Genomic DNA, 17,088 nt, shown 5'->3' with positions numbered 1-17,088 from the left:
GCCTGTCTCTCCAGACATCTACAGCCCATTGCCCTTATTTGCACCCCAGCTCAGACCTCTTCCTCTCCACCAATGAGGCTCCCAAGCATAGAATTAGCACTGTGGTAGGAACACAGGCTTTGGAGCTGGTCAGAGATAGGTTCAAATCTCAGCTCTGCCATGGAGCCAGCTGTGTGATTTTGGGCAAATCACTTAATTTCTCTGAACTGCAGTTTCTTTCTTTCTCATTCTTTTCTTTTTCTTGAGATGGAGTCTTCCTCTGTACCCCAAGCTGGAGTGCAGCGGTGCAATCTTGGCTCACTGCAACCTCTGCCTCCCAGGTTCAAGCAATTCTTCCTGCCTAGGCCTCCCAAGTAGCTGGGATTACAGGAACCCGCTACCACGTCTGGCTAATTTTTGTATTTTTAGTAGAGACAGGGTTTCGCCATGTTGGCCAGGCTGGTCTCAAACTCCTGACCTCCAGTGAACTGCCCACCTCAGCCTCCCAGAGTGCTGGGATTACAGGCATGAGCTACTGCACCTGGGGCTGGTACTGGAGTTTCCACATTTGCAAACTGGGATGTTTTCATTCCTTCTCTCAACAGGTATCTGTTGAGCACTTAATCTGTGCCACGTGCTGAAAGACAGCGGTGAACGAAATGCAGTTCTCTGCCCTCCCAGTGTTTAAGTGCTGGTAGGGAAGATAGACAGTGAACCAGGGGTGTCGAGCAGAGTGATACTGCCCCTGAGGGAGTGTTTGGAAACAGTGGGGGATGCTAGCGCCTCCCCACAGAGCTATGGGAATTAAATGGGATAATGTGCAAAAGTATCACGCATTGGGCCAGGCACATAGTAGGTACTCAACAGACACTGGTTGGATAAATAAAACGAATAAAAGCCATTCTCTCTGAGCCCCAGTCACCAAACAGTGAAATGGAGCTGGTAATTCTGACCTTGCAAAGGTGCTATGTAGATCTTAATTTAAATTAATGAAGGTTTAAATAGAGCTTTCCACCTGGCCCTGTGCTTTTCCTCTAAACCCTTTATAAAAATTACCTCATTGTTCCCATTTTACAGATGAGGAAACTGAGATATAGAGGGGAGGTTAAGGAACTTGGCCAAGGTCACCTGGTTTGTATATGGCTGGAGATGAGTATGCCTGGCAAACAGTAGGAGTTCAATAGTTGCTTTATTGTAGAGCAGGGAGGTGTTGGGCTTGGTATCCAGGGGAAGGCAGGGCACTGTGGAAGTCTCTGTGCTGAGGCTGTTCTTAGTCCCTAGAGCTGGTTGTGAATGAGTAGCCAAGGGGAATTAGGGAGGGTGGAGTGCGATGGGAAGGATGAGAAGGGGTGAGGATGGGAGGGCCCTCAGGGGAAGACACAGCAGCAAAACATTCCAGCCAACTCCCTGGAGGTCGGGGTCCTGGGACAGCCATCCCAGCAGGGAGGGGCACAGGGCAGCTTCCCTTCTGTAACCGTGAACTTCCTCCATGTACCTTTGCTTGCTGAAGGTCACAAGTTGGCCAAAGAGGCAGGACTAATTCGTGGTCAAAGGAGTGGGAGGAGAGACCGGACCAGCAGGAGGCTTCCCGTGTGTGTCTCCCCACCCTGCTGCCTCCTGGCCCTGCCGATCCTCTTGCAGAACCTCTTCCATCAGGCTGCCCTGGTGGCCCCACCTGGTGGCTCAGAGGAACAGCACTGCTGCTGGACAGTCCTGGATTTGAGTCCTGGTTCTGCTACTTAAAGGATATGGGGTACTGGGCAGTTACTTCACCCCAGTTTCTTCATCTGTGCAATGGGCAGTGGTGGTCTCTACTCAGAGGGCCGTGATGAGGATTAAATGCCCTCTGCAAAGTGCTTAGTGAAACCCCAGCCCCATCCACGGCCGCTCTAGTCATTGCTCAGCTTGCTGTGGTAGCACTCATCCGCTTGTGAACGCACGGACACCTACTGGTGCACGGTGCTTCACAGTTTCCAAGGCCCTTTCGCCTTCTGGATCTTGCATCAGTCCTCATGGCAGCCCAGTGAGGTACTGTACACATGGGAAACTGAGGCCAGAAGGGTAAGTGAGTGAGTAGCTCCAGGTTAAGCAGCAAGGCAGAGGAGGAACTAGAATCCAAACCCTTGCTCCTTCCACAAAACTGTGGGCAGGAACAGTGGCCAGTGCTGCCGGGAACACTCACATCTCACAGAGCTATGAGGGGCAGGCGGCTCCCACGAGGGGCCACTCTTTGCCTGACCCCCAGTGCTCACTCTGCCCCAGCTTTGGAAGCAGACTTTTCATGATGCTGGGCCTCAGGTCCCTCATCTGTGACGTGGGGACAGTACGCTCTCCTGCAGGGTCGGGAGGCTCAGCGGGATACGGGGTGGGAGGGCCCAGAGCTAGGGGTGGGGGTCAAAATGGCAGCAATTCTAACCCCCTCCTTTCTTTCTTCCCACTGGCCCAGGAGCTAGAGGCTGTGAAGGTCACGCCCTTGGCCAATCTGGACTTCCAGGACATCATTCCTGTCATGCGATATTCACATCCTAGCCTTTGGGAATGGGAACTGAGCAGAAAGACTGTGAGTGAAATTGAGAGACTCAGAGAGAGGGGGGCATAGGGAATATGGTGTCCCCGTCTTCCTCTCAGCACAGCCCCATCCCTAGGGCGGGGTGTGAGGAGCCAGCAGGACCCCATGGGTGCACCCCAGTCCACCAGCAGCCTTGGATCCATCGGGGCCACCACCACCTCCCTTGCTGTCAGCTTTCCACCTTTCTGTGTGATCCTTCACCCCTCTCTCTCTCTCTCCTGTATTGCTGTCCTGTTTCTCCTTCCCCTCTTCCATCATGTGGGGACCCCCCCCACTCACACACCCCGCCATTTCTGTGCTGACCCCATGGCTGTCTACTAGGCTCTGGCAGAGGAGGTGTAGAGGTAACAGGCACCTCAGGAGCAGAGAGTGAGGACTGTTTCCTGAGGGCCCTGCCTCCTGGCCTCTGTATAGAGCCCCTACTCATAGAAAACTCCCCCGAGTCCCCAGTGCCCTTGTTAAGGGAGAGACGTGGCTCCTGGGGCCCAGCCAGGAATCCCCAGAGGTGGAGTGGCCTCCCTGCTCCTGCCCTCTGCCACACCCGCAGGTCAGTCCAGACCTCTGTGGACAAGGGAGGTGTTAGGCAGCACCTTGCTATCCCCTGGGCACCACCCCTGGACCCAGGAACCAGTGATAGGTTACAGACGTGAAGACAAAAGCCCCAGCTCTAGAGGTGCAACCTCGGAGACCTCCACAGACATGCACAGGGGTATGCAGGTGTGTACCCACAGAGCTGTGTGAGCATCTATACTCACAGCTCCACACACTTGGGCACAGATCTACACACCAGCAGAGGCTGTGTATCCATGGAATAGATGTGCACTTATAAAGAGAGATGTGTCCATATGAAGAGACACACACGCGGTTCCTGGGATACTCGCACAGCTATGACATTTGCATTTAGACATGGACATTCACTCAGAAATCTTTGTATATACCCAGAGGGAGAAATAGACACATATACATCTGGGTACATGCAGATCCAGTTGTATATCCCTAGGTGTAGAGACATGTGTATATACTGAGACAGGGTGCTGTGTGATCCGGGCATGTGTGCAGAGATGGATATGTGTACAAGGAAGCAGATGTGAATGCACAGTGATGGGTGCAGCAGCACATGACATGCTCTTTTTTTTTTTTTTTTTTTTTTTTGATTGGGAGTCTCACTCTGCACCCAGGCTGGAGTACAGTGGCGCGATGATCTTGGGTCACTGCAGCCTCCACCCGCTGGGTTCAAGCGATTTTCTTACCTCGGCCTCCTGAGTAGCTGGGATTACAGGTGCTCGCCACCATGCCTAGCTAATTTTTTTAATTTTAGTAGAGACAAGGTTTTGTCATGTTGGCCAGGCTGACCTCAATTCAAACTCCTGACCTCAGGTGATCTGCCCGCCTCGGCCTCCCAAAGTGCTAGGATTACAGGCATGAGCCACCGCACCCGGCCACACAAGACATATTCACACGCAGCGGACAGTCATCCATAGAAAGACTCCTATATTTAGTGCCCAATGCATAGATGTTAAGATGGGATCATGTACCCCAGGAAACAGCAAGACCGGATGATGAAACACACACCCAGGGATGGGTGCACATATGTGCGGAGTGCCAGAAATAGGCACACACAGCATCGGCCCCTGCCCCTGGACAGCATCTGTCCCAGGAGCACACTCGCAACCTCCTGGAGAACCCTGGGCCCACTAGCTTGAGGGTGCTGCAGAGCCAGCCATAGAGGGGAGGGTCATCGTATGCCAAGAGACTTCCTGCAAGTTTGAGGGTGGGTCCTCAGGGCTCAGCCCATGGGAGTCAGCACAGTAGGGCACTGGCAGGCACCCAGGCACCCCATATTGACTCATTTTGGGGGTGGCCCAGGCACTCCCTAATGCCCCTGGCAGGTGGATGGCCTTTGTTCCCTCTCTACCACCTCCCCTGGGGACTTCAGTAGAGAAGTCACTGCCAGGCTGCTGATTGGAGGGAGGGGCAGCCAGGCAGCAGGAGGCCCCACCCGGAGGTGACATCAGGAGAGATGGGTTCAAAAGAAAAATACAAGAAGACCTGAAGTCTTCAGTGAGGTCGGTGCACTCTGAACTTAGTATACGAGGTGCTGGCACAGGTCTCCACATTCCCCATGTGCCGGCCCCTTCAATCCTCTTGATGCCCTGCAGGTAGATACCACTCTTCTCATTTCACCAACGAGGAATCAGAGGCCTGGAGAGACAAAGCAAAGTGCCCAAGGTCACACGGCTAGCAACTGCCAGAGTTGTGATTTGAACTGATGTGGTCTGGGTTCTGGGCGCTCGTGCTGAACCACTACACCAGGCCACTCTACCCAGCAGGTGCTACAGTCTGAATGGATGTGTGCCTTGAAATTCACGAAATCTCAACCCCCATGGCTCTGGTATTAGGAAGCAGGGTCTTTGGAGAGGTGATGGAATTAGCACCCTTACAAAGTAGGCCCACGGGAGCTTGTTCACCGCTTCCACCATGTGAGGACATGGCAAGAAGAAGCCATCTATGAGCCAGGAAATGGACCCTTACCAGACAGAATCTGCTGGCGCCTTGATCTTGGACTCTCCAGCCTCCAGAACTGGGAGAAGTAAGTGTCTGTTGTTTATAAGCCATCCAAGCTACAGCATTTGGTCATGGCAGCCCACACGGCCTCAGCAGGGTTACAAGCAGACTTTGAACACACCTGAACATGGGTTCACATTGACAAAGACACTTCCTAGTGGTGCAGCCTTGAGCAGTTCAGTCCATGGATAGCTGCTAAGCACTTAGGATGCGCTAGGGAGGCAGTGGAGATGGACACAGGGGAGAGGATACGCTCTGGGCCAAGCCCTGTGCAGAGCACCAGAATAAGAAACCAGCCAGCAGGGGTACCGGTGTCCCCTCTGTGCTAGAGGTGCACCCAGGGAGGAGGAACTCACCCAGTTTGGGGTGGGGTTAAGACAACTCCTTGGAAGAGGTGACAACTGTTTTAAAGGTTCAGAGTCCACCAAGGGACAATGGGGCAGAAAGCAGGGCAATGCAAGCTCAGGGCACAGCACACGCAGAAAAGTGAGAGAGCTGTCAGGGGGCTGCGGTGTGGAGCTCAAGAGGAGGAGAAAGTCTGAGACATGCTGGGGAGGTGACCTGAAGGGGTATGACTGCCAAAAAGAGGACTTTGGAATTTATCATAAGCAGAAGAATGACATGATCAGATGCGCATTTTATTTTTTTGTTTTTTTGAGACAGAGTCTCCCTCTGTTGCCCAGGCTGGAGTGCAGTGGCACAATCTCCGCTCACTGCAACCTCTGCCTCTCAGCTGCAAGTGACTCTCCTGCCTCAGTGTCCTGAGTAGCTGGGATTACAGGTGCCCACCACCATGCCCAACTAATTTTTTGTATTTTTAGTAGAGACAGGGTTTCACCATGTTGGCCAGGCTGGTCTTGAACTCCTGACCTCAAGTGATCTGCCCACCTCAGCCTCCCAAAGTGCTGGGATTACAGCTGTGAGCCACCGTGCCTGACTCAGATGAACATTTTAGAAAGATCACCGCATGGGGCAGGGCAGCAAGTAGCAGAATGTGGTTTTAGGGTGAGCGGCGAGCAGGCAGCAGCAGAGCCACCCAGGCCAGTGAGGAGGCCACTGCTGAAATCTCGCAGGAGAGTTGGTGAACTGGGGGAGCCATGGCTGCAGATGCCATTTCAGAGGCAGAAGTGGTGACCAAGCTCAAGTGTGACCAATGGACATGGGAGTGAGGGGAAGGAAGATGGGGCAGGCTCCTACATTGCTGGCTTTATGGGTTGGTTGTGCCGCTACCTAAAATAGGAACCATCAGAGGAGAAGAAAGTTTGGTGTGGGAGACAGTGACTAGTTTGGGTGGGAGCTATTGATTTTGAAGGACCCAGGGGGCACTATGACAGTTACCACGGATGGGGTATCATTGAAAGGCTGCTGAGGGTGCCCAGAGGAGAGGTGCAGCAGGGAGATGGGATGATTCTGGAGGAGATATGCTTTGGCTCCCTATTCCCACCCAGATCTCCTACAGAATTGTAACCCCCACGTGTTGAAGAGGGGTCTGATGGGAGGTGATTGGATCGTTGGGATGGATTTCTCCATGTTGTTCTCATGATAGTGAGTTCTCTTGAGATCCAATGGTTTAAAAGTGTGTAGTGCCTCCCCCCTCGCTCTCTCTCTCTCTCCTGCTCCATTGTGCTAAGATATGCTTGCTTCCCCTTCCCGTTCTGCCATGATTGTAAGTTTCCTGAGGCCTCCCAGTCATGCTTCCTGTTAAGCCTGTGGAATTGTTAGTCTGTGAAACCTCTTTTCTTCATAAATCACCCAGTCTCCAAGAGTTTTTTTGTTTTGTTTTGTTTTGAGACGGAGTCTCGCTCTGCCACCAGGCTGGAATGCAGTGGTGCGATCTCGGCTCACTGCAACCTTCGTTTCCTGAATTCAAGCAATTCTCCTGCCTCAGCCTCCCAAGTAGCTGGGACTACAGGCACGCACCACCATGCCCAGCTAATTTGGTGTATTTTTAGTAGAGACGGGGGTTTTACCATGTTGGGCAGAATGGTCTCGATCTCTTGACCTCGTGATCTACCCACCTTGGCCTCCCAAAGTGCTAGGATTATAGGCGTGAACCACTGCGCCTGGCCTCAGATAGTTCTTTATAGTAGTGTGAGAACCAACTAATACAGATGTCAAGTCCAGGGTGGGGTCACTGTAATGACAGCCTCTCATTATGGATGGCTCAGTAGGTGCCTCATGGCCCTGCCCCATCCTGTGGCATCCACTGTTCCCATCATGCAGACAGCTTCTGCCTGTAGCCCCTTGTACTCTCTGCCTCAGGGCTTTGGGGCCGTGCCCAGCAGGCTGGAAATACCTGGGAGATAAGACCCTTAGAGCAACTTCCAAGCAAGGGCACTGGGAGTTGGTGATCAATGTTCTACTTCTTCCCCCTCTGGTGGAGCAGCGAGAGGCACAGTCTATACTGTGTCCTGGAGGTTGCCACTTTGACTTAGCCCCGGCCGCCCACAGTGGTAGCCTGCTCACTCACTGTCCCTGAACTGGCTTCTTTCCCCTCCTCGTCCCATTTCCTTAACTGTGTTTCCTGGGATCACCTCCCAAATGCACTACCGTCCCCGGGTCTTTGTGTGAAAGAACTCAAGCCAAAACAGTGGCTCCAGCCCTTCCAGCTTCAGTTTCCTGCTCCGTCCTTCAGGAGGGTGCCAAAGGCTGTGAAAGCTGGGAGGCTGCACCCACATGTGACGCACCCATCACCGGGCCCCGCATTCAGCAGGTACTAGGTCGGCGCCTCTCCCCGCCTTCCTGTGTCACAGACACAGTAGGACAATAGGTGTTTAGAAACTCCATTTGGCTGGGCGAGGTGGCTCTCACCTGTAATCCCAGCACTTTGGGCGGCTGAGGCGAGCAGATCACGAGGTCAGGAGTTCAAGACCACTGTGGCCAACATGGTGAAACCCTGTCTCTACTAAAAATACAAAAATTAGCTGGGCTTGGTGGTGGGCACCTGTAATCCCAGCTACTTGGGAGGCTGTGGCAGGAGAACTGCTTGAACTCAGCAGGTGGAGGTGGCAGCGAGCAGATATAGCGCCATTGCACTCCAGCCTGGGTGACAAAGTAAGACTCCATCTTGAAAAATTAGAAAGAAGAAAGAAAGAAAGAAGAAAGAAAGAAAAGAAAGAAAGAGAGAGAGAAAGAAAGAAAGAAAGAAAGAAAGAAAGAAAGAAAGAAAGAAAGAAAGAAAGAAAGAAAGAAAGAAAGAGAGAAAAGAAAGAACTTCCTATTCTCTCAGACTGCCTAGAACAGCTGAATACTTCTTTCCTGCCAATCAAGCTCCACAGGTAAGCCAATCCCTCAGGCCTGATGGGTCCTGATGCTCCATTGAACACCTTCTACTCAGCCTCCTAAGCCCGCAGCAAAGGGCTCCCTGGGGACTTCCTGACAGAAGGTTGGGCCAGAGGCACATGCTATCTGGCAGATGATGCTCTCTGGGCTCCTCTAGGGTAAGTAGAAACCTTGAGTGTGTCTATGCACTGAGCCAGGCACTGGCGAAGGCTTCTCATGCACTATCACATTTAATCCTCTCAGCAAACTGCAGGCTACTAATTCTCGTTCCAATTTCGTAATCCAGGAAACTGGCCTCAGAGTTACAGAGTTGGGTTACTTTCCCGGGCTACCATAGCCAGGCAGGGGTGGGTCGAGGATTCAGACCTTCGCCTGCCAGGAAGAGCCTAGGATCCCCGCCGGGAGAGCAGGAATGTGCCGTGTTCCCCTGCTGTCCCCATGCCTGGCACGGGCTCAGCACAGAGAAGGGGCTTAGAAATGTGTGTTGGGCTGAACTGAACCAAGTCAAAAGACTCCAGAGGAGAAGAAAGAGCCTACTTCCTGTTGGACACAAAGTCCCCGGGGCATTTCTGCAGTGCCAGCTCCTCATGCAGGGCCTGGCACCCAACGATGTTCAAGCAAGGCTTGGGAGCGATAAAGGAGGGAGTAGTTCATATTCTCAGCCAGAAGTTACACTGGGGCCCAGACCTATTATTGTATTAAGAGTTGCACAATACGATTTTCTAATTCTGTTATTCCTGTTGCATTCTTGCATGAAAAAGACTTTTCCCTCATCAACTGTCCACAGCAATTTCCTTCCCTCCTCCTCTGAGCTAAGTCCGCATGTCTAGGGAAGCTGTCCTGCTTGTCCCACTAAATACAGGCTCCTTTCAGCTCCCTCAGGGGTGGGGATGGGCAGAACCTGTAGCAAGCACCTACTCTGTGCTTTAGCAAGTGCGATCTCCTTTCATTTGCACAACAGCCCCTGGGGAGAAGCTGAACAGCCCCACTGGGTGGATGAGAAGACCCAGACCAGGAGAGTTAAATGACTTGTCCAGGCTGACCTGGCAAGTTACAGTCTGAACTGGGATTGATCCCAGATCCACCTGGCTCCAAAAGTTATGCCCTTTTTCCACCACTGTTTCCTTCCAAGCCCAAGCTGCTTCCCTTCCTGATACAGTGTGGTCAGTGCAGATCTCAGAACGTGTAAACCTGGGGACACCAGATCCGTCACTTTACAGTGAGTGAAGGAAGTACCTGGGGATCGGCTTACTAATTCTAGGGCCCAGTGAATTATTCATGCCACCATTAACTTGGAGGCCCTTTCAGCCTCACCTCTCTTTCCCCCACTCCGGACCTCAGATCCTCACCTACCTGAGCTCTGCAGACCTGTGGGAGCCTCTGGTAAGGAGATGCTGGCAGAGTGGGGGGCTTGCCTCCTGCTGGCAGTGGCACTGCTGGGCCCAGGGCCCTGGACCCAAGCCATGGAAGGTAGGCACTCTTGTGACAGATACGAACTGGGAGGGGAAGGAGGTGGAAAAGCAGCAGCCAGGAGCTCAGGAAGTTTCTACATGGGAAGCCAGAATGCAGGAGGTCCTTTCAGGGGACGTAGCCAAGTTGAGAACGTATTTGTTTCTGAGGTGGGGGAAGACAATTTACTGAGTGCCTGCCATGTGCCGGATGTTTCAGATGTCGGTTGCATTTAATCTACATAACAAACTTCAAGGTGGACGTTAGCCTCCCATTTTCCAGATGAAGAAACTGAGGGCTAGAGATATTAAGTAACCTGTCCAAGGCTGCATGGTTACTAAGGTTGAAGGGAACGGCTCTGAGAACTATTAAAGGTTTATTGCTGAAGAGTCTTTGTGTTTTATTTTATTTTTCGAGATGGAGTCTCGCTCTGTCACCCAGGCTAGAGTGCAGTGGTGTGATCTCGGCTCACTGCAACCTCCACTCCTGGGTTCAAGTGATCCTCCTGTCGCAGCCTCCCAAGTAGCTGGGATTACAGGCATGCACCACCACACCTGGCTAATTTTTACATTTTTAGTAGAGATGGGGTTTCACCATGTTGACCAAGCTGGTTTCGAACTCCTGACCTCAGATGATCCACCTGCCTCGGCAGGTGCTGGATTATAGGCCTGAGCTACTGCACCCTGCCTGTTGCTGAAGAGTCTTTATTCTCCTCCCGAGCCCCTGCTGTCCATCCCACTGCCAAGCAAGTGAAATCAAAGTTCCTTCTTATGGCCTTCAGTGCCCTCTGAGTGTGGGCTCCAACTTCCATATCTTATTGAGCCTCAGTTTCCTGCGTCCCTTGAGCATCCCATGCCCTGGCAGTGGAATCACAACCCCTTCTGCTTCAGCCTCAGGGACCTTAAGTCCTGCTGTCCCCTCTGTCTGGAAAGTCTGTTTTCCCTTTCCCCAACTGAGAACATCTGGCTCACCCTTCAAGCTCAGATCAAACACCACTCCCTCCATCAGCCTTCCACATCCTCCACCAACCTCACACACGCCTTCACTGGGGCTCCTGGAACCCTCTTCCTACACTGTGGTCCCCAGTGGCCTTGCACTGCTCTGGCCTTCCAAGCATTGTTTACCTGTCTGTGAAGCCGGGGTGATATCATTTCACCCTTCTGCAAGGCTCAAGTGGGGCTCAGGGAGGGCTCAGAGATAGGATGGGCACTCAAGCGTCTCAACCCATGCCTGGGTGGTGGGAGGAGCTAGCTGTTCCTATTTTCCAGCCACCAGGGCTTATAGGACCTTGGGGAAACCCTGGGTCCCAGTGGACAGGGCCTCTGCTTTTGCTGATGACTGGAGCCACCTGGGCTACAGGAATTCTGCTCCGATGCTCTGCTGCCTTTTCCTGCCCTGTGGGTAGGGCTGGGGGAAGGACAAGAACAGGCATTGAACAGAATATCTCTTGGTCCTTTTGCCATAAAGACACGGAATAAATGCCATTCCTGCCCTGTCCCACCCCAGGAGCCAATCAGAGAGCCGATAATGTGCACCTGTGCGGCCCTCACACAGCCTTTAGCTCATCAGTGCTCACAACCACCCAGCAAGGGAGGCACCACTATCCCCATTTCACAGCACAGGCCTGGTGCAGGTCACATGGCTAGTGAATGTGTCTTCTCTTATAGAGATGTAGTCAAGTGTATTCTTCAGGGTGCTTTTGGTTGCAAGTGACAGAAACTCAACCTGGATGAGTTTAAGCAAAAAGAAGAGTACACTGGCTCTGTAGCCAGGGCCCCTGGGCTCCAGGGCCGCTTCTACATCTCATATGGCTCTTCTAGTCCACAGAGGGAATTTTTTCTTAAGCCCTGAGAACACGTAATAAGTTTTTGTTTTGTTTTGTTTTGTTTTTGAGATGGAGTCATGCTCTGTCTTGCCCAGGCTGGAGTGCAGTGGCGCAATCTTGGTTCACTGCAGCCTCTGCCTCCTGGGTTCAAGCGATTCTCCTGTCTCAGCCTCCTGTGTAGCTGGGATTACAGGCACATGCCATGACACCTTGGCCTACCAAAGTGCTAGGATTCCAGGTGTGAGCCACCATGCCCGGCCAATAAGAATTTTTTAAAAATTTAAGAGGCAAATATCGACCAAATGCAATGTATGGACCTTGTTCCACCCCCAGGGCTCCCACGCCCAGTCAAGGGACCAGAAAGAAAAGAACCCCTATCTGGACATTCTGAGCAGAACTCTGGCCTAGCCTGGAGCACATGCCCACTCCGCGGGCCAGTCACTGTGCTGGTGGTGGTGGGAGCCGCAGGACTGCCCAGCTAGAGTCAGGGAGAGAGCCAGAAGAGGAGGGAAGCTACCACATGGAGGGAAGGAGGGGAGCAGTGTCTAGAAGAGGGGGCTGTTGTTGCAAGAGGCGGAGGAAGGGGTATTGGGCAGACCCAAAACAATAGATGTTCACTGCAGCAAGTAACTTCCCTTTCCAGGGCTCAGTTTCTCATCCGTAAAATGAGTCAGTAACACCTGCCCTGCCCGGTTGATGGGGCTGTTGTGAGGGTTATACAAGATCATTCACTCACTCATTCATTCATTCAGCAAATATACATTGAGCACCAGCTTTGTGGCAGGCACTGCTCCAGGTGCTTGCAATACAGCAGGGGGAAGAGACAGGAATCCTTGCTCTCATAGAGCTTACGTTTTTGTGGCAGGATGCTGAACCAAATCAATATGTACAATACGTAGTATGTTAGATCATGACGAATTCTACGGAAAAGCATATAGCACAAAGGGAGAGAAGGGGCATGGGCTGGGGAGAGGGTTTTAGGTGTTACAGGGTGGTTAAGGAAGGCTTCCCTGAGAAGGCAGCCAGGGATGTGCTGGCTGTTAACTTTTAATTATGAAAAATTTCAAATACACCCAAAGCAGCGAAAATCATACAATGAATCCCTATGTCTCCATCAATCATCTTCAATAACTATCAACGTTTTGGCTTTCTTGTTTCTTCTATCCCACCCCAGCCCCATTCTGGGAGGTGAGAAGAAATTTACAGCCTATCTCAGATGCTATATTATTTCACTCATAAATACGTCAGAGTATGTCTCTAACAGAGAAATACATCATAAAACTGTGTATAACCTCAATACCTTTGTCATGGTATAATACGTGCTTAATTAAAAACAATTTTTTTAGAGACAAGATCTCTCTCGTCACCCAGGTGGAGTGCAGTGCTGTGGTAATAGCTCACTGCAACCTCAAACTCCTGGGTTCAAGTGATCCTCCTCCTCAGCCTCCCGAGCAGCGGGGACCACAGGAGCACTCCACTACTACCCGCTTCATTCCTTAATTTATGTGCCACTCCGTTCATGTTCAATTTTCCCCAACTGTGGACCAAAAAAAAAAAAAATCTTTTTACAGTTAATTTGTTCAAATCAGAATCCAAACAAGTTCCACACATTGAATTTGGTCAATATTTGACTCTTTAAAATTTTTTAAAAATTACTATTTTTAGAGACAGGGTCTCACTATGTTGCTCGGGCTGGTCTCAAACTCCTGGCCTCAAGTGATCCTTCTGCCTCAGCCTCCCAAATTGCTGGGATTACAGGTATGAGCCATGGCACTGGCCTTGACTCTTTTAATACAACAGTTGTGCCGTGTTCCCCCCACTTTATCATTTTTTGTTGAAGCCCCAAGGTCATTTATCGCATAGAATTTGCCACATTCCAGACTGGCCAAATGTATCCTCATGAAATGTTCCCATAGCTTCCATATGCACTCTAACTATAGACAGATCCAGAGACTTCCTGAGATTCATATTTCTTAATTTTTTTTCAAGAAGATATTTATTGTCCAGTGTTCCACTTTGACACTTAGATACACCAGTGGGTTCAGGGTTTGTTAGCCTGGTCTGTTTGAAATTTTTAGTTTCTTTTTTCACTGTCAAATAGTCAGTTGAAACTAATTTTTTTTTCAGAGATGGGGTCTTGCAATACTGGGCTCAAGTGGTCTTCCTGCCTCGGCCTCCCAAAGTGCTGGGGATTACAAGTGTGAGCTACCACACCCGGCTGTATATTTTTAATTATACAATTTTTTATTTATCTGGTTTATTTGACCAGTAAAAAAAAATTCAAACACTTAGCAAAGTTGAAATAATTCTGCAGTGAATTCCTGTATACCCAATTATCTAAGTTTTAACTCTTACCAGCTCTTTACTCAGTGATCAGAACAGGATTTGATAATGTTGTCTGGATCCATTATTTCATTATGGTGGATCACCTGAGGTCAGGAGTTGGAGACCAGCTTGGCCAACATGACAAAACCCGTCTCTACTAAAAATATGAAAATTACCCACGTGTAGTGGCAGGAACTAATCCCAGCTACTCAGGAGGCTGAGGCAGTAGAATCACTTGAACTTGGGAGGCGGAGGTTGCAGTGAGCTGAGATCACACCACTGCACTCTAGCCTGGGCTACGGAGCCAGACTCTGTCTAAAAAAAAAAAAAAAAAATTATACCTATCACTCTTACACTGAAAATATTGGTTTCTATTGACATTAGCCTACTTATTTGCTCTATTCTAATACATAATACTTGTAAAATGGTATTTAATATTATTACTAATAGTAAGTTTACTGAATATAGCTTGAGATATTGTTGCAGTTCATTCTGACCTTGAGATATATCCCACTAGGACTGTGTGGCCGAAATACTGCCTTTCAAAGTCATTTCAAATCATTCTTCCCCAGGTGACTGTGACTCCAAGTTGGTAAGGTTCAGTTTATTTGTTTCAGTTTGGGATATTTAGGGGTTAAACATTTTTTTAATCTCAAAATTATATAAAATATTTTATGTGCTTACAAAGTGAAAATTCTTAAAATTCAGGACACTTTAAGGAGATCCAGCCAGCATACCTGCTTCCTCCCTCCTTTCACTACTTCCCGTGACAGAGAATTATTCTTATTAGTTTCCTTCCATTGTTTTCTTTTGCTAAATACAAGCAATTCTGCACATATAAAAATGTGCTTTTAACATTGTAGCAGACTCTACACATTTTCACTGGGGGGGGTTAGTGTTATTATTAATTTCAAGTTAATGTTTTAATAATTTTAAAATTCCCTACTGCATAATGTTTTAACTAAAATTCTGGGGTCCTGCCTGACATTTCCTGTCTGCTTTCCTGGCTTGCTTTTGTCTCCACAGCTTCTCACAGTGTCATAAGCTCTATATTTTACCTGGTAGGTTTATGGTTTGTCTTCCGTGCCAGAATGTAGATTCCATGAGGGTAGGGGTTTTTGTCTGTTTTGTTTCTGCTGTAACCCCAGCACCTAGAACAATGCCTAGCACTCAAATAGTATTTGTGGAATGAATCCCAGCATGCTTGATCAGCATCTGAAGAATAAGTAAATGCATGAGCAAATAAACACATGGTGGCTGGGCGCGCTGGCTCACGCCTGTAATCCCAGCACTTTGGGAGGCTGAGGCGGGTGGATCATGAGGTCAGGAGTTCAAGACCAGCCTGTCCAATATGGTGAAATCCTGTTTCTACTAAAAAAATACAAAAGTTAGCCAGGTGTGGTGGCACACACGCCTATAGTCCCAGCTACTCAGGAGGCTGAGGCAGGAGAATTGCTTGAAACTGGGAGGTGGAGATTGCAGTGAGCCAAGATCATGCCACTGCACTCCAGCCCAGGTGACAGAGTAAGACTCCATCTCAAAAATAAAACAAAACAAAAAACAAAACACATGGTTTTGTGATCCCTCATCCCATTCCAAGGAGCTAGCTTTGTGGCTGGGTCCACTGCCCTTACCACATGTACCCAAGACCCCAGCATGGAGTCTGAGGCATCCTTCTCTCTTGCCCCAGGTGTCAAATGTGGGGGTGTGCTCTCAGCACCTTCTGGAAACTTCTCCAGCCCCAACTTCCCTCGACTGTACCCCTACAACACAGAGTGCAGCTGGCTGATCGTGGTAGCCGAGGGATCCTCAGTGCTGCTCACCTTCCACGCCTTTGACCTGGAGTACCATGACACCTGCAGCTTCGACTTCCTGGAGATCTACAACGGGGCCTCAGCAGACAAGGGCAACCTGCTGGGGAGGTTCTGCGGCCAGGTGCCCCCGCCACCCTTCACCTCCTCCTGGCACGTCATGTCTGTCATCTTCCACTCAGACAAGCACGTGGCCAGCCATGGCTTTTCTGCGGGCTACCAGAAAGGTCAAGGGGGCATTAGGAACCTGATGCAGTGGCTCACACCTGTAATCCTGGTGCTTTGGCCAACCAAAGCGGGAGGATTACTTGAGCCCAGGAGTTCAAGGGGGGAATTTGACAGTGGAAGGGCTGGCTCTGGGGTGGAGGTGGGAGGATAGCAGTCGGGCTTAGGTGAGACCTGCAGGGGCTTGGCATCTTGGCATGTAGGCTGCTCTGTAACCTGCACGACCCAGCTCTCATGCATAGTTTATAGGGCAAAAGCCAGCCTCCTCACTGTTCATGACCATGCTTATAATCTTGGTAGCTGCAGTTCCCACCTTCATGGTGTGATGCCTCCTTCCATTTCTCCCAGAGCCCTCAGAGGGTCTCACTGTCACACTCTACTACTCTTATCCTTCTTGTCCTGTGTCATGGCATCAGGCCACAGAAGGGGACACCACTGCTGTTGCAGCCTTTGGCAGCATCCCACGACTTCACGGCTTGGGAATCCCCGCCTGAGTTCCCACACGAGGGTCTGGATGGAGCTGGTGACTCTCATATCATATATCCCTAACCCCTCCCTTCTTCAACCAGGCTTGACACCTGCCTCTCAGTCTAGTGAGGGGAGAGGAGGCCTTGCTCTTCTTGCCTTTCTCTTTGACTCATTCATCCTTGCCCCCAGGTTCTGTGCAAAGGCTCAAACCTCCTGCTTCCTCCCCGGGCCAGAACCAAAGGCCTCGTTGATGTTAACACAAACGATAGACACCCAGAGAAGCTACTGGTCCCCAGGGTCGACCAACAGCAATCCTGGGGGATTCAGGTGGGACCTGAGCCGCTGCTGCATTTAGAAGGATAGAATTGTAGAATGCTACAATACAAGAACCATAGGCTGATAATCATAGTTTTAGAATTTTTTTTTTTTTGAAATGGAGTCCTGCTCTGTCACCCAAGCTGGAGTGTAGTGGTGTGATCTTGGCTCACTGCAATCTCCACCTCCCAGGTTCAAGCAATTCTCCTGCCTCAGCCTTCTGAGCAGCTGAGATTACAGGCATGTGCCACCACGTCCAGCTAATTTTTTTTTTT

At 50.4% G+C, this 17,088-nt stretch overlaps 1 protein-coding gene across 1 annotated transcript in view; it reads left to right on the top strand.

Moving 5' to 3' along the window:
• Window positions 1-9,532: 9,532 nt before the first annotated feature.
• The window catches only part of CDCP2 (CUB domain containing protein 2), a 19,193-nt gene continuing 11,637 nt past the window's right edge, over window positions 9,533-17,088 (top strand). The window contains exons 1-3 of the mRNA XM_017504468.2: window positions 9,533-9,614; window positions 9,704-9,865; window positions 15,685-16,032. Of these exons, the coding sequence (XP_017359957.2) occupies window positions 9,787-9,865; window positions 15,685-16,032 (427 nt within the window). The 5' untranslated portion in view covers window positions 9,533-9,614; window positions 9,704-9,786. The remainder of the gene's footprint in view (window positions 9,615-9,703; window positions 9,866-15,684; window positions 16,033-17,088) is intronic.

Source organism: Cebus imitator, unplaced genomic scaffold, assembly GCF_001604975.1.
Source record: "Cebus imitator isolate Cc_AM_T3 unplaced genomic scaffold, Cebus_imitator-1.0 Scaffold322, whole genome shotgun sequence".
In the NCBI taxonomy this organism is placed as follows: Eukaryota; Metazoa; Chordata; class Mammalia; order Primates; family Cebidae; genus Cebus; species Cebus imitator.
This window is presented reverse-complemented; position numbering and strand designations above follow the sequence as displayed.